The sequence below is a fragment of the Phyllostomus hastatus genome, unplaced genomic scaffold (assembly GCF_019186645.2).
Source record: "Phyllostomus hastatus isolate PE091 unplaced genomic scaffold, TTU_PhHast_1.1 phas_contig_150, whole genome shotgun sequence".
Taxonomy (NCBI): Eukaryota; Metazoa; Chordata; class Mammalia; order Chiroptera; family Phyllostomidae; genus Phyllostomus; species Phyllostomus hastatus.
Genome location: NW_025333611.1, coordinates 31,114,336 through 31,140,182, shown reverse-complemented (window position 1 = coordinate 31,140,182; position 25,847 = coordinate 31,114,336). Strand labels below are relative to the sequence as shown.

The 25,847-nt window shown below is 41.5% G+C and overlaps 1 protein-coding gene across 2 annotated transcripts in view; it reads left to right on the top strand.

Annotated features, from left to right (window-relative positions):
• SMAD5 (SMAD family member 5) overlaps positions 1-18,345 on the top strand; it is a 57,635-nt gene extending 39,290 nt beyond the window's left edge. For both annotated transcript variants that reach the window (XM_045820628.1, XM_045820619.1), the window contains exons 6-8: positions 10,114-10,335; positions 11,655-11,911; positions 13,336-18,345. In XM_045820628.1, coding sequence (XP_045676584.1) covers positions 10,114-10,335; positions 11,655-11,911; positions 13,336-13,479 — 623 coding nt within the window. In that variant the 3' untranslated portion in view covers positions 13,480-18,345. The remainder of the gene's footprint in view (positions 1-10,113; positions 10,336-11,654; positions 11,912-13,335) is intronic.
• The last annotated feature ends 7,502 nt before the right edge of the window (positions 18,346-25,847 follow it).

Below are 25,847 nucleotides of genomic sequence, written 5' to 3'. Positions count from 1 at the left end.
TTCTAATTTCTGGCGGGGGTGTTAGTAGTTATGTCTTCATTCCTAATTTTGGAAATTTGTTCCTTATTTGTTTTTTTCTTGGTACCTTTAATTAAAGGATTGCCAATTTTGTTGATCTTTTGAAAGGATCAGCTTTTCTCTTTTTCATTGATTTCTACTCTAACCACTACTATTTCCTTTATTCTGCTTACTTTGGGTGTAGTTTTCTTCTTTTATAATTTCTTAAGGTAGAATCTTAGGTTATTGATTTGTTTCCTCTTTTTTAACATAGCTGTTCAAAACTATTAATTTCCCTTTAACCACTCCTTTAGTTGTACCTCATAAGTTTGGATATGTTTTGTTTTCATTTTTATTCAGTTTAAAATATTAAAAAATTTCCCTGTGATTTCTTGTTTGACTCTTGGATTATTTAGTAGCACGTTAATCAGTTTCCAAATATTTCAGAATGCCCCAAATTTCTTTTAGTTCTTAATTCCTAATTCAATATCACTGTGGGCACTTAACATACTTTGTATGATTTCTGTTTTTTAAAAGTTATTGCAACTTGTTATATGCATGTTTTTGTACAGCCTGTGACCTAAGAATGGTTTTCAGGTTATTAAAGGATCATTAAACAAGACTGTGTGGCAGAGAGAGTATGTGGCCTGCAAAACCTAAAATGCTTGTATTCCACTTGGTCGTGGTATATAATCCTTTTTATATATTGCTGGATTTGGTGAGCAGAAAACATTCACCAGCACCTGGCAGAGCATATAGCGTACTGTAGAGAATATTCCACGTGCATGTGAAAACATTATATATTTCATTGTCATAGGGGATCATAGGATCTATGGATTTCAGTTAGACCAAGTTGTTTGATAGTGTTATTCAAGTCTGTTGTCTAAATTTCTTTCTAATTGTTCTATCAATTTTTGAGAGTGGGAGATTGAAGTTCCCAACTATTGCTATTGAATGACTTATTTTTACTTTTGAGTTCTGTTGGTTTTTGCTTCAGGTACTTTGGGGACTCTTGTTAAAGTATACATAATATTGAGTATATCCACAGTGTTTTGCAACCATCACTATTATCCATTTCTAGAACTTCCTTGATACCAAACAGAACTCTGTACCATTAAACAACAACTCTCCATTCTCCCTCTCTGTGCCCCTCAGTAACTACCATTTTACTTTCTGTCTTTGTGAATTTGCCTATTCTGGTCCCCTAAGTGTAATCATGTAATATATATTTGTCCTTTTATGTCTGGCTTATTTCACCTAGCTGTGTTTTCAAGGTTTATTCATGTTGTAGCCTATATCAGAATTCCATTCTTTTTTAAGGCTGAATAATATTCAATTCCATTGTATGGACATACCACATTTTGTTTATTTATGTATCAGTTGATGGGCATTTAGATTGTTTCCACCTTTTTGCTATTCTGAATAATGCTGCTGTGAACATTGGTATACAGGTGCCTGTGTGAGTCTCTGCTTCGTAACTCATTTGGTGTTACATACCTGGGAGTAGAGTTGCTGAAGTTACGGTAATTCTGTTTAACTTACTGAGGAACTGTCAACCTGTTTTCCATAGGGGCTGCACCATTTACGTTTCCACCAGCCCACATTAGGGTTCCAATTTTTTCACATTCTTGTGAACACTTTTTAAAAAATAATAGTCATCCTAATGGGTATAAAGTGGTACCTTTCTGTGATTTAAAAGCCAGTTTATTTTGAGACCCTAAATTCTTTAGTTTGTCACAAGTTTAGAAGAAGATACTGCCATTGTATATATTTCTTAAAAGAATGGTATTTGTGTGTGTGTTATACTTATTTGTGATAATACCTGAAGACTGTATGTCTGTCACATTGTTTTTCCAGGAGCTCCATGTTTGTAAAAACAGTTAAATTTCAGGCTCCCCAATAGTCTTGTTAATGTCTTTGCTTTTCAAGATTTAGAATTCACCTAGGGGTTTTGTTGTACTGATTTGCTTGTAAGCCATAGAATCTACCTTCATTTAGAGCAGAATGTCTCACAACATGAATTTCTGGATTTGAATTCCTGTATCTCTACTTATTTGCTTTGCAACTTAGGATAGCTTTTTGAGATCTCTAAGCCTAAGTTTCTCCATTTGTTAAAATAAATAGAATATTTACACAGGGATTATTAATATATTGATTGAATTAGACAGTATATGTAATGATCTTAGCATACAACATTGGGTAATACCCAATAAATGGTATTATCATCTTCCTCCTGAAAATAAGGACTGTATTCACCCCAGCAATCACTTTTCTTTTCTCCTTCCAGTTTTCTAGAGATCAGACAGTGCAGTTTAGCAGTGAAGAATGTTAGGTGTTCCTCAGAATGTAGTTTGTCTCAACTAAACAGTGGAGCCCCCAGAGCAACTTGGCACTCAAGTCTTCTTGCCCTCAAAGATGTCTTTTTTCACCAAAATTTCTTCTCATGTCAGTCATATTTTGTTTTTTTCTTTTTCTTTCTTTGACAGAGAGATACAAGAGGAAAATCAAGGTAAACTGCAATGCCTCGAATCACCAGTTAACAATATATCCTTGGCCTTGAGCTTAAACAAAGCTGTCCTTTTTCTTCTTTTCACCTTAACCAAAATTGTCTTTTTAGTTGTCCTTAGCAATTTTTCCCTTACAACCTTCGGCCCATTCTTATCTCTAGCTTTCCTGACACTATTCTTACAACTTCCTGCTATTCATTTGTATGTGTCTTTGGTTTTGGGCCCCTCCTTGTTCCATTTCTGTATAAATGTCTTTAAAATCTGAGCGGTTGGGAATTTTCCCTGTGGGTCCACATTGATTTATTGATCTCTGTTTCTCCTCTTCTGAATTCTTTATAATTGAAAAATCAGAAGTAAATTTTAGAAGTCAACCAATTCTTTTACACTGAGTACATAGGCCATGCAACCACTCTTAAGTTTTTCCTCACATGTTTATCCCTACTTTTTAAAAAAGAAAATTAAGGGTCATGATTCTGCCTGAGTACAGCTCCTGTGAGGACTGGATGAAGGGCTTCCGTGTCCCTCCCACCCACTGTGTCCATTATGAATTGTTGACTTTTACACAAATAAGAACTTGGTCAGTACAGATGCTCCTTGACTTACAATGGGCCTACATCCCAATAAACCCATTGGAAATTGAAAATAGCTTAAGTCAAAAAAGCATTTAGTATACCTCACCTACTAAACATCATAGCTTAGCCTAACTGTCCTTGAACATACCCAGAATACTTACAGTTGGACAAAATCATCTCACACAATGAACACACAGTAGATGATCAGTTGTTGACCCTCGTGATCATGTGGCTGACCAGGATTGATGGTGTGCCTCCACTGCCCAGGATCATGAGGCAGTATCTTACCATGTATTGCTAGGCCGTAAGGAGATCAAAATTCAAAGTACAGTTTCTACTGAATGGATATGGTTTCACACTATTGTAAAGTTGAGAAATCTTAAGTTGAACCATCATAAGCCAGGGACCATCTGTATTTTTTACTATATATAAATCTTTTTCCATAGTCAGTTCTGTCACTTAACATTTTAAATTTGTACCACCTTTTACCCAAGATAATGCTCACTTAGTTTCTTTTTAACAGACTTTAATTTTTAGGTCAGTTTTAGGTTCCCAGCAAATTTGAGCAGAACAGAATTCCCACATACCTCCTGCCTCCACATATACGCAGCCTCCCCTACAACCAGTAGCCTGCACCAGAGAGGAACATTTACTAACAGCCAGTGAACCCGTACTATCTGACACTTCATTATCACCCGCAATCCGTAATTTACATTAGAGTTCACTCTTGCTGTTGTACATTCTGTGGGTTGTAACAAACGAATAATGACATGTATCTACCATTATTCAATAGCGGCAGACAGAATAGTTTCTCTGCCCTAAACCTCCCCTGTGCTCTGCCTATCCGTCCTTCCCACCCCACTACACTCTGGCAACCATTGATCTTTTTATTGTTTCCATAGTTTTTCCTTTTCCAGAACATTATACCATTGGAATCATACACTGTGTAGCCTTTTCTGATTGGCTTCTTTCAGTTAGTAATTTGCATTTAAATTTTCTCCATGTCTTTTCATGACTTGGTAGCTCATTTCTTTTTAGTCCTGAATCATATTCCAGTTTCTGGATGTATCATAGTTTATTTATTCATTCATCTACTGAAGGATATGTTCGTTGTTTCCAAGTTTTGGTGATAATAAATAAAGCCGCTCTAAACATTGTGCAGATTTTTGTGTGAACACAGTTTTCGCACAAAACACCAAGGAGCACATTTGCTGCATTGTAAGATAAAAGTATGTTTAGTTTCATGAGAAACCTTCTAACTGTCTTCCAAAGTGGCTATACAATTGTACATTCCCACCAACGGTGAATAAGTGTACATCCTCACTAGCATTTGGTATTTTCAGTTCTTTGGATTTGGGCCATTCCAATGACAGGCAGTGGTATCTCTTGTTATTTTAAGTTGTGTTTTCTTGATGACATATAATGAGGAGCATCTTTTTTTATAAATTATATTATATTGATTATGCTATTAAAGTTGTCCTAATTTTTTCCCCTTCGCTCCCTCCACCCAGCACCCCCGACTCCCTCAGGCAGTCCCCACACCACTCTTCATGTCCATGGGTCATGTGTAGGTTTTTTGGCTACTCCATCTCCTATACTGTACTTTACATCTCATGGCTATTCTGTAACTACCTGTTTGTACTTCATAATCCCCTCACCTCTTCACCCATTCCCCCATGTCTCCCTTCCATCGGCAACCATCAGAACGCTCGCTGTATCCGTGATTCTATCTCTATTCTTCTTGTTTGCTTGGTTTGTCTTTTAGATTCAATTGTTGATATTTTATTGTTCTTAGTTTTGATCTTCTTTTTCTTAAATAAGTCCCTTTAATACTTCATATAATAATGGTTTGGTGATGCTGAACTCCTTTATTTTTTTCTTGTCCCAGAAGCACTTTATCTGCCCCTCAATTCTAAAAGATATCTTTGTTGGGTAGAGGAATGTTGGATGTAGGTCCTTGCTTTTCATGACTTTGAATATTTCTTGCCAATCACTTCTAGCCTGCAAAGTTTCATTTGAGAAGTCAGCTGACAGTCTTATGGGAACTCCCCTGTAGATAACTAACTGCTTTTCTCTTGCTGCTTTTAAGATTCTCTTTTTAACCTTTAGGATTTTAATTATGATGTGTCTTGGAGTAGACCTCTTTGCATCCATCTTGTTTGGGACTCTGTGCTTCCTGGACTTGCATGTTTATTTCTTTCATCAAATTAGGGAAGGTTTCTTTCATTACCATATTTTGCTGTGTATAATGTGCTCCTGTGTATAATTTTCACCCACATTTTTGCACGTATCATAATGGGATTGTTATACCTTTTATTATACCCATTATATGTAGTCATTATATCCATGTATGATGTGCATCTTTATTTTTGCTCAAAAATTTGGACAAGCAGTGTGCATTATACACAGGAAAATACAGTATTTTTTTCCTAATACATTTCCAATTTCTTGCTCTTTCTCTTCTTCTGGCATCCCTGTTATGCAAATGTTGGGTCACTTGAAGTCCCAGAGGTTGCTTACAGTATCCTCATTTTTTTGAATTCTTTTCTCTTCTTGTTCTAATTGATTGTTTTTGCTTCCTTACATTCCAAATCATTGATTTGATTCTTGGCTTCATCAGGGCATTCTTGTTGCCCTGTAAATTGTTCTTCATTTTAATTAGTACCTCCTTCATTTCTGCCTGGATTTTTTCTATGCTGTTGAGGTCTTCACTAAGTTCCTTGAGCAGCCTTATAATCTAGTATTTTGAGCTCTGCATATGGTAGACTGCTTATCTCCATTTTGTTTAGTTCTTTTTCTGGAGTTTTGATCTGTTCTTTAATTTGGGGTATATTTACTTGTCTCCTCATTTTGGCAGCCTCCCTGTGTTTGTGTCTATATATTAGGTAGAGCTACTATGACTTCCTGTCTTCGTATTGTGGCCTAATGTAGTAGGTGTCCTGTAGGGTCCAGTGGCATAGCCTCCCCTGTCACCTGAGGTGTGCCCTTCGTGTGAGCTGAGTACAACCTCTTCTTATAGTTGAGGCTTGATTATTCTTGGCAGGTCAATGGGAGGGATTTACCTAGGCCAGTCAGCTGCAAGGACTGGCTGTGACCACTGACCACCAATCTCCACCTTCTGTGGAGGATCACCTATGCAAAGGCAGGGTGGTGGTACTCCAACATGGTTAGTAGTTGTTCACTGGGTGGTCAGGCTCTGGGGTTTCCCAGGTGGTTTAAGCCAAGGTCAGCCCTTCACTGTGTTATGCCCGGGCCATCCTACATGAGCTATAAAGTAATCTGATATGGCTGCTACTTGTGCTGGGCTTCAAGATTCCCAGGTGAAACCAAGCTGTGAATCTAGGCTGGCTGCTGCTAGTGCCAAGCCTGGGGCCCCTTAGCAAGAGGTATGGGGGTTGGGGACTTACTGAAGTCAGCTGTTGGTTGTTTGAGAGGATTTAAGTTGTGGAGCATGGGCCAACACCAGCCATTCATATGGAAAAACAATTTGGGTGGCCTGTAAGTTGGGTGAAATGGAGTCTCATGGGATCTGGGGGGACGCAAACAATGTTAGTCAGGTGATTGACTCTTGGATATGACACCAGGCTCCTGGCTTTGTAGGGGGAGGGTTCAGAAAAGGGACAATGACCTGCCTTTTTGTCTGAGAGAAAACTGTCCCTGAGTTCTCACTTTGATGTCAGACACTTCACTTTCTCCCTGTATGCTTCTGGTGCCTTTCAAGCTGCTCTCCTGGTCCTGGAGCTCAGAGGGACTGAGTCTGATTAAGTCCCGTGTGTGCATTCCGTAAGGGGAACTGCTTGAGACTCTAGAAGTTTCTTCTACCCACTTAATCTCCACTGGTTTTTGCAGCCAGGAGTTACGGGGGCTTATCTTCCTGGCACGGGGACCCTGCTCTGGGGGGCCTGATGTGGGCCTGGGACTCCTCGATCCTGAGATACCCCTCCCAAATTTTTATCCACCACACATGGATGTGGGACCAGCCTATTCTGTGTTTGGGCCCCTACTACCAGTCTGGATGGATGTGGTTTCTTTAGTTCCGTAGTTGTGAGACTTCCATTGAACTCAATTTCTGACGGTTCTGAGTGATGGTGGTTGTATATTTTAGTTGTCATTTTGATGTGGTTGTGCTTGGTGAGCTGTGTTTACCTGTGCTGCCATCTTGAGCGGAAGTCCTGGAGCATCTTTTGATATGTTTATTTGCCATGTATATAACTTCTTTGGTGAGGTGTCTATTTGTGTCTTTGACCTATTTTTTAATTGGGGTGATCATTTTATTGTTGAGTTTTAAGAGTTCTTTGTATATTTTGAATAACAGTTCTTTATCAGATAGGTCTTTTGCAAATATTTTCTCCCAGTCCGTGACTTGTTTTATTCCCTTGACAGTGTCTTTTGCATAGCAGAGGTTTTTAGCTTCAATGAAGTCCAGCTTACTGATTATTTCTGTCATAGATCATGTCTTGGTGTTATCTAAAAATTCATCACCTTGTTCAAGGTCATCTAGATTTTCTCCTATGCTATCTTCTAGAAGTCTTACAGTTCGCTTTTTACATTTAGGTCTGTGAACAATTTTGAGGTAATTTTGGTGATGGGTGTAAGGTCTGTGCCTTGAGTACTTTTTTTGCATGTAAATGTCAGTTCTTAAATTATTTGATTAAAAGACTATCTTTTCTCCATTATTGCCCTTGCTCTTGTTACAGAACAAATAAGGGGGGGGGTGCCTGGGACGATATACTATTATTGAAAGAAGCCCCCAGGTCCGTTATGTCCGCCGCCCGAGGAAAGACGTCTCTCAATGCCAGAGATTCGTGATAAAGAAAGGAAATGTTTATTTAATGCTATACAAACCTCAAGTATTGACCTAATGTCTTTATCAAAAATCCTAAAGTCCCTTAAAACACCCATAAACAGACACAGTCCTTCCTTCCTTCCCCCTTTGCCCAGTCCAGAGTACCGTACCTCAGGAAAGGAAATAGAAGTCCATGGCTCAGGCAGTCCTCTGGTTCTTCCCAGTTAGTACTCCATCTCGACTGGGAGACCTCCCTGGGTTCCCGGCACCCTCAGCTGAGTCGCCAGGATCTCTGCTAAAACTAGGTGGTGGTTCCCCCTTCTAAAGCTGCGGGGGGTGGTCCCCACTCTGGCAAAGGCACCGTGGTCCTCTCTCCCAGGGCCACAGGAGTCCCCACTCAGCCAAAACCGCATGGTTCTCTCTCTCGGGGCTGCGGGAGTCTCCACTCTGTCAAGGCCACGTGGTTCTCTCTCAATGGCTGCCGTGTCTGGATTTAAATCCCCGCGCCAATCTTCCTCTGCAGCCCCATTTCCGACTCCTCCTACACTCGGCCACACTTGCCCTCAATCTGCTGTCTTCTCCAGCTTTTCTGGTTGCCATCGTGGGTCTGGGCAGGTGTGACCCCATGTAATGGAGCCAATCTTCTCCGAGCTCCCATGCAGGCGCTGTAACTCGGGGGACCTGCCCCCCCAGTCACATCTTGGGGAGAGGTCCCTTTCCATCCCCCTGGCCTAGAGCATGGCCATAGCTATTTAGCATATGTGACCAGCCAAAGGCTATAGGTATGTTAAATGACCATGCCATGGATTAGGTGCAAAGCTGCCCTGCATGTTCTTGCTCTGTGTGCCCCTTCCCCCAACTCACACCTGTGGGGGAAGGGGTGGAGACACCTTAAAATCTCCTGGACACCTTGAGTTCTGGACCCCATTTCAAATGCCTATTTGGGGTCCCCCCTCTTGGCTGCACCCTGTAACACTCTTTCATCAGAGATCAGTTAATTATATTTATGTAGGTTTGTTTCTGGATTTTCTCTTCTGTTTTTTGATCGGTTTGTTTATTCTTTTGTCAGTACCACTCAGTCTCAATTGCTGTAGCTTTATAGTAGTCTTAAAATTGGGTAGTGTCAGTTTTCTGATTGTGTTATTCAGGATTGTGTTTGCAATTCTGGGTCTTTTGCCTCTCCGTATAAACTTGAGGATCACTTTCTTGATATTCACAAAATGATTTGCTGGGGTTTTGGTTGGGATTGCATTGAATCAATAGATCATGTTGAGAAGAACTGACATCTTCAATAATATTGAAGCTTCAAGAATATGGAATAGCTATTTATCGTTCTTTGATTTCTTTCATTAGAGTATTATAGCTTTCTCAAAGATCTTTTATCTATTTTTGTTTGATTTTTCCCTAAGTATTTCATTTTTGAATGCCAGTGTAAATGGTAATGAGTTTTCAATGTCAAATTTCACTTGTTCATTGCTGGTATATAGGAAAGTGATTTGACTTTTGTATATTAACCTTGCTATAATTGCTTGTTAATTCCAGGAGGGTTTGTTTGTTTGTTTTTGTCAGTTTTTTTCAGATTTTCTATGTAGACAGTCATGTCATTTGTGGGGGGAAAAAAAGACAGTTTTATTTCTTCTTTTCCAATCTGTGTACTTTTTACTTCCTTTTTTTTTTTTTGGCCTTAGTGCATTAGCTAGAACTTCAGTACAGTGTTGAAATGGAGTAGTAAGAACATTCTTACCTTGTTACTACTGGTGTCTTAGCAGGGAATCTAGTTTTTCACTATTAAGTGATATTAGCTATAGGCTTTTTTGTAAATGTTCTTGTATCAAGTTGAAAAAGTTCCCCTCTATTCTGGAGGGTCTGTTGCCGAGAATCTCACTGAGTTTTTAGTTCATAGTTTTGTTTAGTATAATTTTATAGGTACTTGGTATAGTTAAGTCTTTTAGGATGCTGAAACAGGTTTGTCATCTCAAACATTAAACCTGGATTAGATTCTGCTGGAAAAACAATTTAGAATGTGATGTTGCCTATCTTTGTACTTGTATACTTTTAAAAATCATCAGATTCACAGCATTTTGGAGTATGTATTTCGGATACAGACTCACAGCTAGGAAGGACAATGAGACTAAGTGAAATATCTGCATATTTTCTTTTTCATATAGTTGGGTTCAAGGGAAACACATAGAGAATCTGGAGTTTCTGATAATTATGTTTTAAACTTTTTTTCTGTTTGGTTTGTTCACAGATGTTCAGCCTGTTGCCTACGAAGAGCCCAAACACTGGTGTTCAATTGTTTACTATGAATTAAACAATCGTGTTGGGGAAGCTTTCCATGCGTCTTCTACCAGTGTGTTAGTAGATGGATTCACAGACCCTTCAAATAACAAGAGTAGATTCTGCTTGGGGTTGTTGTCAAATGTTAACCGTAATTCGACAATTGAAAACACTAGGCGACATATTGGAAAAGGTAATTTTGTCATTTCTCTACCTTCACTTGAATTCTGTCTTTGCTGTGCTTGCCGTGGACCATCCACTGTGTGAGGTGCTGGAGCGTACAAAGCCTGGGGTGTAGTCTCTGCCCTCAAGCTCCAGTGTGAAGTAAAGACATACTCAGCTCTCTTTCCCTTACCTGCTTCCTTATTTTTCATGGTACTTAGGACCTGAAAGCAAATTACCTATATGTATTGTTTTAGTATCTTTCTGATTGGAATATGAACTTTACAGAAATTTGCTGTATTTAGAACATCTTCAGCAGCTACAACTGCCTGATTCATAGTAAATACACAACAAATACTTGTGGAATATTTGAATGCTGTTGGAAGGATTAGCATTTTATAGTTATGATATTTATGGAGTGTTTTGGGGTAAGATGATATGTAGGAATTTCCATGATGTTGAAGGTTTACAGGTAGGAAATCCACTTTGAGTGGAGTGCCTCACTTCTATGCATTGATTTTCTTACTCCAGTAGAATATTTCAGAAGGAATTTCCTTGGTGAATTCTTGACTTGTAGAATCAGTGTGTGTAGTGTTAGGACCCTTTCTTCCATGGGCCATTTTTATTTGCTCAGAAACAAAAAAGATGTTAATGTCACAGCCGCATACATGTCTGTGACTCACACGTGCGCAGAGGTGTGTGTGGACGAGGACAGTCTTTTAGCACTCTTTGCAGTAGTAGAAAGTCAGGAGCAACTCAGCTTCAGATATGTAATTTGAATTTTTACTATTTAACTATATTCATATTTATATATATGTATATTTTAAATACCAAAAACACTTTTTTTAAAGGAAAGGAAAGTAAACCTGCCATTTAAAGGCTCCTTTTGTGACCTAACTTTACACATGTTCCTTAGGATGTTTTTAATGTTGCTCTTCCCTCCATTCGCAAAAGAAGCACAAAACTTGGTGCCAAATGACTATGTGGTTGGTTGGTAACCAAGCATTCCTTTGAGAGGGCTCATCATAAGGCAGTTGCTTTTTTGCCATTGTTTCTCTCATAGAGGTGATAAATGATGGTTGTTGAAAAAGGGGAAAACCCCAAGAACTTGTAGCCTAATAAGCTACCAACTTGAGTCTTAAGTCCTGGTTACTTGAGGACAGTTTTGGATTTAGGTGGACATTAATCCTTTATTGTCTTTGGCAGCGTAAGGCCACCTAGTGGTACCTTCTGTTGAAGGCCTGTGGGGCATTGGCTGTAGGTTCATGGCTGTTCTCGGTTGTACCTCATGCAGCCCCTGTGGCTTTATTGTGATGCGTTGTTGACTCCGGTGATGCCTGTCTTTCTCAGGGGTTCACCTGTACTACGTTGGCGGCGAGGTGTATGCGGAGTGTCTCAGTGACAGCAGCATATTCGTGCAGAGCAGGAACTGCAACTTCCATCACGGCTTTCATCCTACCACTGTCTGTAAGATTCCCAGCAGCTGCAGCCTCAAAATTTTCAACAATCAAGAATTTGCGCAGCTCCTGGCTCAGTCTGTCAACCATGGGTTTGAGGCAGTGTACGAGCTCACCAAAATGTGTACCATCCGAATGAGTTTTGTTAAGGTCAGTAGGTTGAGACCTGTAGCTTAATTTGAGTCACCATAAATGTGTATATTATATGCCTGTAGGATATAATTTTATAAAGCCATTATTAAATGAAAGGTGGTGATTACTTTTAACCTGATTTAATAGGTTTTTAAATGAAATTCTTGACTCTGTAACTTTAACTGCATGGTAGGTCTGAGGTTTTATTTTGTAAAGCAGACATTATTAAAGGTACAACACTGGTGTTGATGCTGAACAGGGGCTGGGCTTACAGAGAATTTAAGGCGAAGACTAAATTGCTAGAGAGTGTTCACTGTTAAACCCCCTCTAGTCCCTTAGCTTCAGCGGTATTACTCACCATCGGACTCCGTTGTTAGAGTGGCTTGAAGGGTCCTTTAGGACACTGAAATTGTTTGCAAAGTTTAAAGAACTTTTCAGAATTATCATTTACTGTTGGCCAGATTTTATTGGTGTTCCAAAGATGATGGTTCATGAGCAAAATGTGGAAGGAATTTTAGTGATACATTTAAGCAACCTGGACTGGACCCACTGGGCCCTTAGGGATTTAGCCCAGGAAGAGCAGCTGTCAGATGCTCTGCTCGGTGTCTCCTTTGGCGTCCAGTCCCGCAGCCCAGTGCCTCCGTGCTGCCTGGCGTAGCGTAGACTGATCACCAACATCGGTTTGTCTCGGTAGTCTCCTGTAGAAACATGACTTTTGTGTATTTAATCTTTTCTCCCTCCCCTCCCCCGCTCCCCCCTCCCCTTCCAGCTCCCCAGCCTAATTTTTCTGGCCCAGGACTACTGGAAGCAGTAAAACAGAGAGTTGATAACTCCAGGCAAATAAGAATGAAAAAAGCTTTGACTTTTTTTCTGGAGTTTTAGGATAAAGTGTTCTAGCTCAATTCAACCCTGTAATCTCCTGTTTTAAAGGATAATTGATATGTGATTGCCACTTAAATTGCACTTACATGCATTGATCAGATATGCAGTGCCTAATCTTTTATTTAAAAAAAGATACCAAAAACCTGGAAACAAAAAGAAGTTGGCAAAAAAATCTGGTATGAACTTACCATGATGCTATTTATAGGTTTTATTTATCCAATTAAGTAAGAATGTATTTCACTGCAGAAATATTAATTTTTAAATTATGAGATTTAGAACTTACTAACTTTATAAAATTTAAAAAGAAAAATCTGAAACATCTTGCTCCAACAGTTTCTATTAAGGGAATTTTACGTTATTAAAAAATCATCTTTCAATGATGCAGCTATTGTGTTACTTTTAACTCCATGGCGAATGCTAAGGTTGGTTTTGTGATCTCTGTTTAAGTACATTCTGCATATGTCTGCTGTAACGTATCTTTTTGTCAATGTGTGAAAGTTGGTTTCAGCTGGTTGACACTTTTAAAGAGGTGCTCACTGTGATGTCTGTTCATTTCCCAGGGCTGGGGAGCAGAGTACCACCGGCAGGACGTTACCAGCACCCCGTGCTGGATTGAGATTCACCTTCACGGGCCTCTTCAGTGGCTGGATAAGGTCCTCACTCAGATGGGCTCCCCTCTGAATCCCATCTCTTCTGTTTCATAGTGCGGAAAGTATTCTTTTCAATGGTATCACTAGTGGACTTGTTTTAATTTTAGGGAAACTTTCAATGCAGATACTGTGAGCTTACATGGAAAACATCTTATTTTTTTTATATAATTGTGACCAATACATTTGTATTTTGTGACGAATCTACATTTGTTTGTATTAGTGTTCATGTGATTAACTCTCAAAAAGTGTTGTGAAAGATGCAGAGAAATTCTTGTGCCCCAGTTCCGAGGTTTGGCATTAATCTTAAACTGGAACATGCATTTGCCTTATTGTCCCAACAATTTTTTTTAATTTGTTCAACTTTTTTAAAAAATGTAGAACAACACATGATGAAAAATGATGGTAGTGTAAGAGGGTATGCAGTGAAAAGTCTTCCCTTCGACTCTTGATACTCAAGCAGTTGTACATTTTCCAGTTTCTTTGTCCTACCAGCTTCTAAAAAGCCTAGTTCATTGTTCTGTAGAAGCATATGGTGGGGACTTAAAGAAACTATAAAAAATCTTCTGTGTGAGGAACACTATGCACTGCTCTAACAAGTAGTGTTCGGTAAAAGCAAAGTGATAGTTTTCTAGATGACATCGTAAAATTTACATTTAGTACAGCTAAATGTTCATCCGTGTATTGTGACTTCACTCAATATATCTTTTGTATAACATTTTCCTTTTTAAAAAATGATTGCCAGCAACAGATCTCCGGTATGTGTCATTTACTCAGAACCTGTCTGAAGCACTACTTTATAGCTAATGGCAGCGCGTGCATGGCCGTGTTCAGCTGTGTTTGCGGCTCTCGGCTCGCGTTGCGAGAACTCTAATTTTGACATGCATTAACCTTTTATTTGCACTTTGATGGGCGACAGTTTTTAGTGTAACCTTCTGTGAAACACACTTAAGTGATTTGTACTTAGATGCTCATCCTTACTTCCCTGGTTCCCCTTTTATATGGACAAACACTGCAATTTATAGGTGACAGTTGTAGGAATTTACGCTTTTTCTAGCTTTTGTTGTATTTTCAGCCTAGATTATAATACTGTTAATCTTTAGCTCCAACTTAAGGTGCCTTTTTAATTCCAGTTTTATGGACGTTATTAATGTTGGAAAATCATGTACTGAATTCATTGCTCTTACTGCATCAGTCTACCCATGCAGGGACCTGTGTACTGTAAGCCATAGGAGGAGCCTTTCCCATCCGGCCTCGAGGACGAGGCTCCTGGTCTCATACTTAAAGGAATTGGGAGTGGTCGCCAACAGAGCTGGTTTCAAAATATTCATGTATCAAAGAATACAGACTGTTCTGACAGTTACCTTGCATGCTCTTGAGTGCTCTTTATTCTTTTCCCTTTCTTTCTTTTTTTTTAAGTTCCTATGTGAGTGCGAGTCACCCAGAACACTATCCTCAGAAAGGAAAGACTTGGAAACTCTAAAATGGCCATTTCATCAATCGTGCTTAAAGGCTTTGGGTCAAAGACTCTTAACCCCTTCTTCCAGGGAGCTGTCAGTTAAACTCTTAGTTACAGCATGAGAACAAAGGCATTATTTTGAGAAAAGTGACCTAACTTACCTATCAGAAGAAGCTTACTTTCCGGTGCCTTTCATAAGTATTGAGGGCCATGGCAGTCTTGTGTGTAAAATGTTGGTTTGGTTTGACTTTCTGCCTTGCCCTTTCTGCTTTTATGAGGAAGTAAGTACATTTTTTGAGGAAAGGAGAATGTGTTTCTTTTTTTCTCTCTCTGTGACATTATTTATTGCTTTTACAAAGTGCAGCCAGGAGGTGATTTTATTCTTTAAGATGAAGTGCCTGCCACGTGGGCCTCCGCTCACTGTCCTTTGCCTGGTGACAGTTCTTTATGGCAGTCATCTGAGCCTTAGCCACAGTTTCACACGCCACACTTCCTCAGTCTTCCAGAGCTGTGTCGGCCATGCGGAAGAGTATGTTTGCTCAGTGGCAGAACAGTTTCTGCTTCCTTTTTTTTTTTAACTTACCTGACTCATGGCACGACTTCGGAACAGTTTGTAGCACAAAACCACCCAGGCTGAATAGCAGGTGTATGTAGTCAACTTCAGTGGGTTTGAAGAGAGGGAAACTAGTGTTTCATTGATACTGTCAGTTGAGTTCATTCAAAATTGTTTTTATTCATTTCATAGCTTTTGGAATTCGGAGGGCTTTATGTGATCGGCCTTTTCTTCGTTTTTCCTAGGGTGCTGTGTCTTGTGAGTGACAGCACTTATGCCTCTGACTGTTCAGAATTTCACGGAGAGGTGTAAGCCTATTGCATTTCCCAGAAGTTCTCAATTCCACACCCCTGGGTTTTAAATGGAGGCTTTATCTGGCTGCTCCTCTGATTCCCGAGGATGTCCGATAGCCATGGGTAGGGCGTCAAAATTGCCAGGAGGGTTTTTAAAAACTAAGTAAAATTCTGACCAATGAAAAGGAAATGCCTCTGAAAGAAACCACTTCAGCAAATTACAGTTTCAGGTTTTTATTTACTCTCTAGAATGTTTATTAAACATCGATACCATTGAAATGATCACATTTTACAGCATGTACAACATATTAACATATGCCTGTTGAAAGGATGGTGTGGGAATACTAAAGCTACCACCAGTTTGGTAGCTGCAAAAGGAAGAATAGAATCAAAATTAATCTCAGTAGTGAATTAATGCAACAAAATATGTTAATTGGGGGGAGAATACAATGTAAGAGGTGCCTTTGACTCACGTTGCTACATAATAGGTATTATGGTGTGGTTGGTATTGCCTGACTTAAGTTGTGAAATGAAAACTAGTAGATATGCTATTGGTCTGCTGAGGCCAACATTTCTTCTTTAGAGAAAATTTAAGGAAGACACCAACCAAAATGTCAAATGTATACATCAGAATGTGAATAATCTTTCCCATTTCATCATTGTTGTGTAAGAAGCCTATGATAACAGAGTTGGCTGGTCTCCCCGGTGAAACCCACCGTGGGATCACTGGGTGGTTCACTGCGCTACACCCAGCAGCGCAGAAAGAGGGCGTGGCCGAGTGCTTTCCGCACATCTGAGTGTAAGGCATCCTTTTCAGGTGTAAAATGACTGGTATTCAGATCTGAAATGAATTTTGTCAAGACAAGAACTGGGGCTCACATTGTATAAAACCCTCTGTATCTGAGGGTACCTGTGGGAAATGGTTCCCCTGTAAGAGTGTTCTGCTGAAGGAGAAAGCTTATAGAAGGAATCAAATCCTCTCAGTAGCAGAGAGGCCCTGAACAGTTGAGTAGAACCTGTGTGAGTGCTGTGCTTCTGTTGTAGAGCATCTCCTATACCAGTTTAGATCCACTTCTTCATACTTTTTCTAGTTGTGTGCTTAATATTACTTTGAATCATTATCACTTTCCCACCTAAAATATATTAATACCTTCTGCGTTCCCTGAAGAAGGAAGAATCTTTCAATAATTATCGATGGCACAGTTCGTACCTGTTAAACTGAGAGTCAGAGCCCGTCTTTGTCTTCTTAGTCAAAGCCTCATTCACCTGCTGGGTGAGAATAGAATGGGTTTCCTCCTTGTGCTTGTCAGCCAGATAAGCACGGGTCTTTCAAAGCAGTAGAGAGTCCGGTGGTGTAGAAGTGTTTGGTGATTTTTAAGGGAGCGACTTTTCCTAAGCACTGGTTTGTGGGTGGTCTCCTCAGATACGAACTAGGGTAGCTTTTGGGGGGTAATCTCAGGTTTGATGCCTGTTTTTCCCCAGAACGGCAGCATTTTCCTCCTTGATGCAGGTAGGATTTGGGGGAGGTTTTCTGGAAAGTGAGTGTTAAGGCATTACTTCTACATAAACAATCTTACCTGCTGCACAGAAACTTGGACAGTTCTTTGGAATTCACTAGATTGCAGTTGAGGTTCAGCATGTCCTGATGACAAGAGGTAACAGTATTTATCAAGCCTTTGTTCTATTGGATTATTCATAATAGAAACTTATTTTCTAAGATACAACTATGTTACAATTGAAGTGTTACCTGAAAATTGGATGGTTCACAAAAACCCACGAGAGGGATTTTATATACTAAATTTTTTAAAGGTAAGAGCTTATCATACTTGCTGATTGCAATGACTGTAACACCAGTGATGGGTCGTTTTGTTGAGAAGACCCCGTCAGGGAAGGATTTTTCTGTTGTTCATGGCAGAATGGAGAAGGTGTGCATGGCACTTGTCTAAATCATTCTGTTCTTCAAGTTCTTAAAATCATCATACTATTGCCCTGTAAGGTTTTATTTGAAGATACTGTTTTTAAAAGTTCAGAAGTTTGTGTACAGGTGGATTTTTTTCCCCCATTATTAGGTAGTGCCTTCTTAATACTGGCTGGTGTTAGTGGTAACCAGATTCCATTGAGGCCCAGCAGCTCACGTTCTTTATGAAAGAAGAAATCTTTGAGAGGCAGCTTTTCAGTCACAGGTGATGTGGCTTTCATTCATTCACAAACTGCAGGGACTCTCAAAGATAATAGTTGGGCAAGTGGTTTTCTTCTTGACCTTGTGAAGTTGCATTTTGAAAACCACTTATTTTAAAATTGGATGAGATTGTAATGAAAACTGGTTTATGTGTACCTACCCGTGTCCTGTTGGAGGAGAGATGTCATGTGCAGATGATAAAGACCAAACCAACGGCTGCACTGTAGGCCTGCTTCTTATTTGTACTTGTTCTGCTTCTGTTTATGTTGTAGAAAGTAAAATTCTAGCAACATGCTTCCATTCTGTTATCTTTTTGATACTTATAAAAATGTATTAGGTTTTACTATATTGTGCTTTTCGAAGCCATAACTCTTAAGAACTTCGTTTTTGCATATTGTTTGCTAATACTTCATTTTAATAAACCTCAAAACCTGCTTAATGTGTGTGTAGGTTTCTTTTTTCTTTTTTCCTTTTTTGCTTTGTTTTGACTTGACTTGCCTCACTGAGGGTAGTTACAGAAGGAGAAGGGACCGGCGCTCCGACCGGCTGCGGTGCCCGTGTTTGTGCACTGGCGACAGCAAACGGAAGCATCGCGCCTTTCCACTCAGCATGAGGTTTGTTCAGAATGATCAATATTTTCCCCTTCTGTTTGTAAGAGAGTTGATGTGTTTTTCTTTGCTAGCTTTGTTTTGTTTTGAAAAATGATTGGGATCTAGAGTCTGTTTTTTTTTTTTTTTTTAGTTTCCCCACTAATTTCCCTTCTCTAGATCCATCTGTAAGTGAGAGGCCTTGACTGTGGTTGGGAGACAGAACAGCTCTCAGCAGAGCTGGCCCTGGAGGCTGCCTGTCTGCATTTGAATCCTGGGCTTCATGGCTTTCTGAGCTCTGTGCCCTTAGCTGTGTGCTTCACCGCTCTGTGCCTCAGTTTCCTGATGTGTAAGGTAAATGTTTGCCTACTTTGCAGGATTTGGGGAAGATTAAATCAAGCAATACAGAAAAGTATTAAGATCAGTGCCTGGCATATTAGAACTCTTACTCTTATTATTATTTTACTTCTTTGATTCAGGGGAATTTCTGATGCTGCTTGACTTTAGAGGATCAACCCTTGATTATTCACGTTGTGAATTAGCTTCGTTTTTATTTTTTCCTTTAAAATTTTTGAATTAGCTTTACCATCCCCCCCAAGTGCACATTTTTACCACGTCTATGTAGTGTATACTAGAGATGCAGACTCACCCTACTTAGGAAGGGATGGTGAAGATCCATGCCCCCCATCCCCCAAAAGTAGGAGAACCCAAACCAAATATTTTAAATCAAAATAATAAATATAAAAGCTCTTATTCTTCTTCTTAGAGAAAAACTTCATCAAAGGAATCCATTTCTTCAGGTCCATTCCTTCCTATGCCCTTTTATTTCAAGAATAAGGCATTTATTTAGTGAGGTGCTTAGTACCAACTTCACTTGCTGTTTTAGAAGCATATTAAAAACATTTCTCCTGGCAACAGGTTTTAGTGAACAGTGGGAGGTGTTGGGTTTCTCTCAGACTTAAAGTAATTTTCAAATTGCTGTAGCCAAATCACTGGGTGAGGAGGGGATCAGCTGTGACCTCTGCTCCAGTTTTACACACGAGGCTGGATGGGCGAAGCGCTTCCATGACAGCAGTTTTGGTGCAGCTCACGCCGTATAGACAGCGGCGTCAGCAGGCCAGGGCAAGCTTACAGAAGTACTTCTTCAGACCTCTGGAGTACATATGGTTCAAAGAAGGAAGGATTTTTAAATTCCCCCTATTTAACATTGTACTGTGTTTTCATGGTTGTTGCTGAATGTGTAAGCCTATCTTTAATAAACTGACTTTTGTGGGGGGAAAATCCGGTGTTCTTTTGATCTAAATCACTTTTTGTGGTTGTACGTTAAAGAAGGGAATGAAGCTATAGGGCAGGGGTGTCAAACTCATTTTCACTGGGGGCCACATCAGCCTTGAGGTTACCTTCAAAGATAACTTTGAGGTGGATGTAACTTTAGGACTGTATAGATGTAACTACTCCTTAACTAGGGGCAAGGAGGTTGGCCATGCCGCTGGGCAGAAACAAGGTGCTGGGCCAGATAAACAAGGTGGCACGGGCCTTATGTTTGCCACCTGTGCTCTAGGGAAAATACAAAGGAGAGGTGGTGGCAGCCTGCTTGGCTGTCTCCACCTTAAAGTGTTGGGTGGGGAGTGGGAGAGGGACTCAGGCCAGTGGTCAGCACTCTTACCGTCTGTACTCTGTCGGGTGGGTGTGTGTAGGTCCTGAGAGGCATTTCCTAGGCAGTTTTCTGGAGTTTGAGGATGGCTTCGAACGCTTCCTTATGCTTTGTCTTACTCTCTACCTCTTCCCCCACCCAATAAAAACCTCATCTGTTACTTCATTCTAAATACTCTCGCCTGAGGTACACACAGACACTTTCAGTACAGAAGACTACAAACTAGCTAACCTCCGCACTTGTATGTGTGTACCCTTCTCGCCTGTTCTGGGAACCATTCTACACGGACCCTTCCCTTTCTTTGACAAAGGTGTAGCTGATGATATGTGGAGGTATAGCTCCTCTTTTGAAAGGGTTCTCAGAGAAATTTGTTTGGTTCTAAAGTGTTTCTTAACTTCTACAATATATACCCCCAAAAGCATCGTCCTCTCTTTGCTCTCTATTTGGTTGAATGGCAGATCTTTCTAAAATGTATAACATCAAGCCTATCAATCCAGATCTTTTAATGAGATTATTGAAGTGACCAACAAAAGCCAATTGGGATCAGTCTAGGAGGGCTTTCAAAAAGAGAGGAGGAGAAACCTTGGACATTAAGGAGAAAGAAAAAAATGTTTTTCATTCTTTAAAACATTTAGTGTCGTCTAACCTTATATGTATTGTGTTTCTTTACTCTTTATATATAGACTGTCCTGTCTCAGGGGAATTTGAGCTTTATGAGACCAGACATGTGTTCCTGGTGCTAGAGCAGCTCTTGATACTTTGTAAGCACTCCAGTATTTGTTGGAGGAATGAGAATTCTTTGTTGAATGGATTCGAGCTCAGCACTTTAACCATTAGATCTCTGTTACACTCCTCACAAGAGAAGACAGGGCAAAATTCAAATTAGAACATTCATATCACTTTCTCGTTGAACTTTTGGACCTTTGCCCCAAAGTTACCAGGTTCCTGGAATCATTGCTTAGAGACCCGAACAAAATAAGTGACTAGCATTTTGCCAGAAAAAGGACACAGTTTCTGTGATGTATTTGACAAAAGAAAATAACTAAAAAAGTGTACTTTTTATTATCTCGTTTACAGGGATGGCAGTGTTAAAGAGCTTGGTGTCTGATTTCAGCGCCCTGGTCTAGGTCCCGCGCTGTCCTCCCCGACTGCTGGGAGTGAAGGACAGGCGTTCGGGGGCAGGGCCCCACACGCAGTGCCTTTGAGGTGCAACATAGTGATCTGTGTTTGTGCTTCAGCCTAGAAGACGAGTTCTGCTGAAAAGCACGGGGGTTTGGGCTATCCCACCATTAGTTAAGATCAATTAATAATAACATCTTGGTTCTGGCCAAGATGGAGGCAGAGGTAGATAACACTTCACTTCCTCCCACAAGCAAAAGAAAGATAACAACAAATTTAAAAACAAAACACAACCAGAATTGCCAGAAAACTGACCTGTATGGAGGTCTTTCAACCAAGGAGTTAAAGGAGAAACATTCATTCAGCCTGGTAGGAGGGGCGGAGGTGGGAAGCCAGGGTGGAGAGGATGCGCAGTGAGGCAGTGGCTGGCAGACCAGGCCGTCCCACATTCGTGTTCAGGTAAGTGGGGAGGGTCAGCTGGGGAGTGGGACAAACCATGCAACCCGGGATTCCAGCTCAGGAACCTTAAGCCTCAAAACCTCTGGCTGTAAAAGCCTTTGGGGGTTGTGGCAGGAGAAATTCCCAGCCTCACAGCAGAGTCTACTGGGGAGACCCATGGGGTCCTAGAATGTACGCAAGCCCACCCACCTCGGAAACAGCACCTAAAAGGGCAGAGTCTGCTTGTGGGGAGTGAGAGAAGTGATGGAAAGTGAGGCAAGAGCCGACCAAGTGGCATTGTTCCCTCTCGAACTCCTCCCCCACATACAGCACCAGAAGGCAGTGAAGTGGGTTGCTCCACCCTGGCGAATACCTAAGGCTTTGCCTCTCACTATATAGTAGGTGTGCCAAGACAAATATGGTCCAAATGAGAGAACAGATCAAAGCTCCAGAAAAAGAACTAAGTGATGAGATAGCCAACCTATCAGATGCAGAGTTCAAAACACTAGTAATCAGGATGCTCACAGAAATGGTTGAGTATGATCACAAAATGAAGGAAGAAATGAAAGCTACACAAAGTGAAATAAAGGAAAATAAACAGGGAACCAACAGTGAAGGGAATGAAACCCGTACTCAGATCTAATGATTTGGAACAAAAGGAAGAAATAAACATCCAACCAGAACAGAATGAAGAAATGAGTTCAAAGAAATGAGGAGAGGCTGAGGAACCTCTGGAACAACTTTTAAACATTCCAATATCCGAATCATATGGGGTGCCAGAAGGAGAAGAGGAAGAGCAAGAAATTGAAAACTTATTTAGAATGGAAGGGCAGATAAAGTGCTTCCCAGATAAGGTCATGTTAAAGTAGTTCATCATTACCAAGCCCTTATTATATGAAATGTTAAAAGGGCTTTTCTAAGGAAAATAAGAGAAAACACTATGAACAGTAGAATAACAACAAGCTCACAACTATCAACAACTGGACCAAAAAACAGCAAACTAAGCAAACAACTAGAACAGGAACAGAGTCACAGAAATGGAGATCACATGGAGGGTTATCAGCAGAGGGGGAGGGGGAAATAGGGAGATACAGGGATTAAGAAGCATAAATGGTAGGTGCAAACTAGACGGGGGGTTATGAATAGTATAGGAAATGGAGAAGCCGAAGAACTTGCATGTATGACCCTTGGACATGAACTAAGGAGGGGTGGATGCTGGTGGGAGAGGGGAGTGAAGAGTGGAGTGGAATAAAGGGAAGAAAAAAAAATGGGACAACTGTAATAGCATAATCAATAAAATACACTTTAAAAAATAAAACTTAAAAAAATAATAAACATCCTCGGTTGCCTGTCTTTACATAAACTTCCGTGACCTGGATTTGTGTAGACCCGGTCATGACAGCGGGGAAGGGGAAGACGACTGCAGGTACAGGGTGCTTCTCCGTAGTGAGGCTGCGAAGGTGGCCGTCTGAAAGAACGGTGCTTTCCCTTTATCCTGACTAATGAGCTGCTGGAAATCTACTGACACCCATTCTCCCCTTTCTTGATTATAGAACCCCGCCGTGCAGCTGCCTACCACATGTCCAGCCTCTCTCTCAGCTTAGTATGGTCATGTGACTAAGTTCTGACCACGAGGATTTGAACAGGAGTGCTACATGCTGTTTTGGCCTAGTGCACAGAAGGATGATGTTCTTGCTCCTTTTCTCTTACCAATGGCTGGAATACAGATGTGATGGCAGGTACTAGAGCAGCCACCTTGAAGGAGATGTGGAAGCCAGAGGGGAGGATGACGGAGCCATGTTACTCTTGGAAGATTACGTGAGCAAGAAACTTGGAGATGAGGAGTGTTCTTTGTTTTAACAGTTCAGACTGTAACCTGATACTCGCTGCTTTATAATCTCACCAAACATTCACTGAGTGTTTCTACAAGTCAAACTGCATGCTGGGCAGCAGAGCCGCAGCAGAGAGTCACCTCCTGGCCTCGGGGAAAGTGAAGCCATGACACCATTGAGTGTTTTTGGTCCCTGTCTAGTCAGGAGCACCCAGTCAGGGTTGGCGTGTGGAGAGGAAGCAGGACCAGAGGGTCAAGGAGACCAGAGATAGGCTCTGCTGCCGTTTCCCCAGACGTCTGCTTTCTCTGGTCCTGAGCAGTTTCGGGCTGTTTGCTCACTTGTGCAGTTAATACGTGGAAGCCTGTTAGATGTCGGGTGGAGGATACACTGAAAAAAACGAAAATTCTGTCCCTCAAGGAGCTTCGTTCTGGTTATAGAGGCATAAAACAAGCCACGTGAAATACGGTTTAGGGCAGTGGTGTGTTCTAAGGAGAAAAAACAGGAAAGGAAGATTTAAGTATCGGGGTGTGGGGGGAGGCAGTTGAAGTTTCAGATCAAAAGCCGGGGAAGGGCTGGCTGAGGAGGAAGCCTTTGATCTCAGTCCAGGAAGGGGCAAGGAAGTCTGCGTGTGAAGCAGCGACCTGGCTGATTCTTCGCCAAGGCAATTCCAAAGGCATGTGAATGGCAGACACTATTAAGATCCCAGCATCCCTGCAGGAAAAGGGGTAATTCAAGCAGAAACAGCTAAAGGGACAAACTTTTAAATTGTGTGTTCTTTCCGTCTCTGCGGGAGATAAGACAATAACTGAGGTGTCACGTAGATGGGGACAAGACGTGTCGGTTGCTGACAACTGCGGGTTCCCGCCTGCAGGAAACTGGCCACCTGGAGGACCGGTCAGTCAGGGGCTCAGCTCTGTGTTTCATCTGATGCAAGTTGCGCTTCAGGCAGAAAACAGGTGCAGTGTGCAGAGGAAGAACCCACCGGCACATTCACCTTGACCTCTAGCTCTGTCTTTCCACTGGATTCCATTCAGCACATGCTTCTATGTTGCCTGTTTTGTGTTTAATGTGACACTAGACATTGGGAAAGCAGTGGTGAATGAGATGGTTGCTGCCCCTGCCCTTGTGCAGCTTAGGTGTTAGTGTGGGTGGCGGGGGACATTAGGCTATACTTGATAGAGTTATTTAATAGCCAGAATAAGGGAGCTGGTTGGGGGCTCTGAGTGACTACTGATCTGAGAACTGGGGCAAGTCCTGTTTGAGGAAGAGATACCCAAGTCAGACGGAAGGGTAAGAAGGCGTTAGCCAGATGGAGGGCGGAAGACTGATGGCTGAGGCACAGACACCTGAGGGAGGGAGGCCGCTGCGACTACAAGGGGAGTGTGAGGCTGGAGAGGTTGCTGGGGGTCAGGGGAGGCTGCGGCTTGCAGGCCGAGATTAGGGCTTGGTTTTAATTCCTGAGAGCAAGGAGGAGCCGTTGGAATGTAAATGAGGGCTGGAGGCAGATACCGGGACAGGCAAAGTAGACGCTGGGCTTTGAATCCGGGTGGTGCTGGTGGAGATGGAAGGGCGTGGGTGGAGAAGAGTGGTGTCTGGGGGTGATGGATTGCATGTGGGAAGGGTGAGGGAGAGTTTAGGGTCAAGGATGACCACCATGTGTTGTTTATTTGGACGACTGGATGCAGTGTGCTGAGATGGAGAAGACGGGAGGGAGACCTAATTTACCAGGAAAGGTGAGTTCCAGAGGTGTTGAGTCAGGGGTTCCCTGTGAGATGCCCAAATGGAGGTGTCGGATGGGCTTGGACAAGGTGTGGAGAGTCCTTCGAAAAGCTCTGGAAGCCACGTGAGGGGATAAGCTAGTTTCAGGGAAAGTGTGGTGAGAAAGGCCCCAGGACGGCAGCTGGCCTACTCTGTTCCATGCACACCCGCCGCAAAGCAGCAGCCCTTCTGGCTGTTCTGTGACAGTGTGTGGCTTTTGTAAAGGTCTGCAAGTCACTTGCAGTGGGGACAGCAGTTGCTGTGTGTGTCCCTGAGGACACTTCTGGAGTGGTCGCCCTGGTAGTACGAATGGTAGCTCACATTCAGAGCACTAGCCACTTGTCCAACGTGAGCTAAACACTACCTGCAACGCCTCATGCAATGCCGAAAATCCCATGAAGCGTATTCTGTTATCTCCATTTTACACATGAGGAGACTGGGGCTCTCACACATGCAGCCACATGATCGAGGCATAGAGTGATGGCCAAGGTCAGGTTACCTCACTGCAGGACTGAGGCTCTTGGTCACTACAATACGCTGCCTCCTCTGCTTC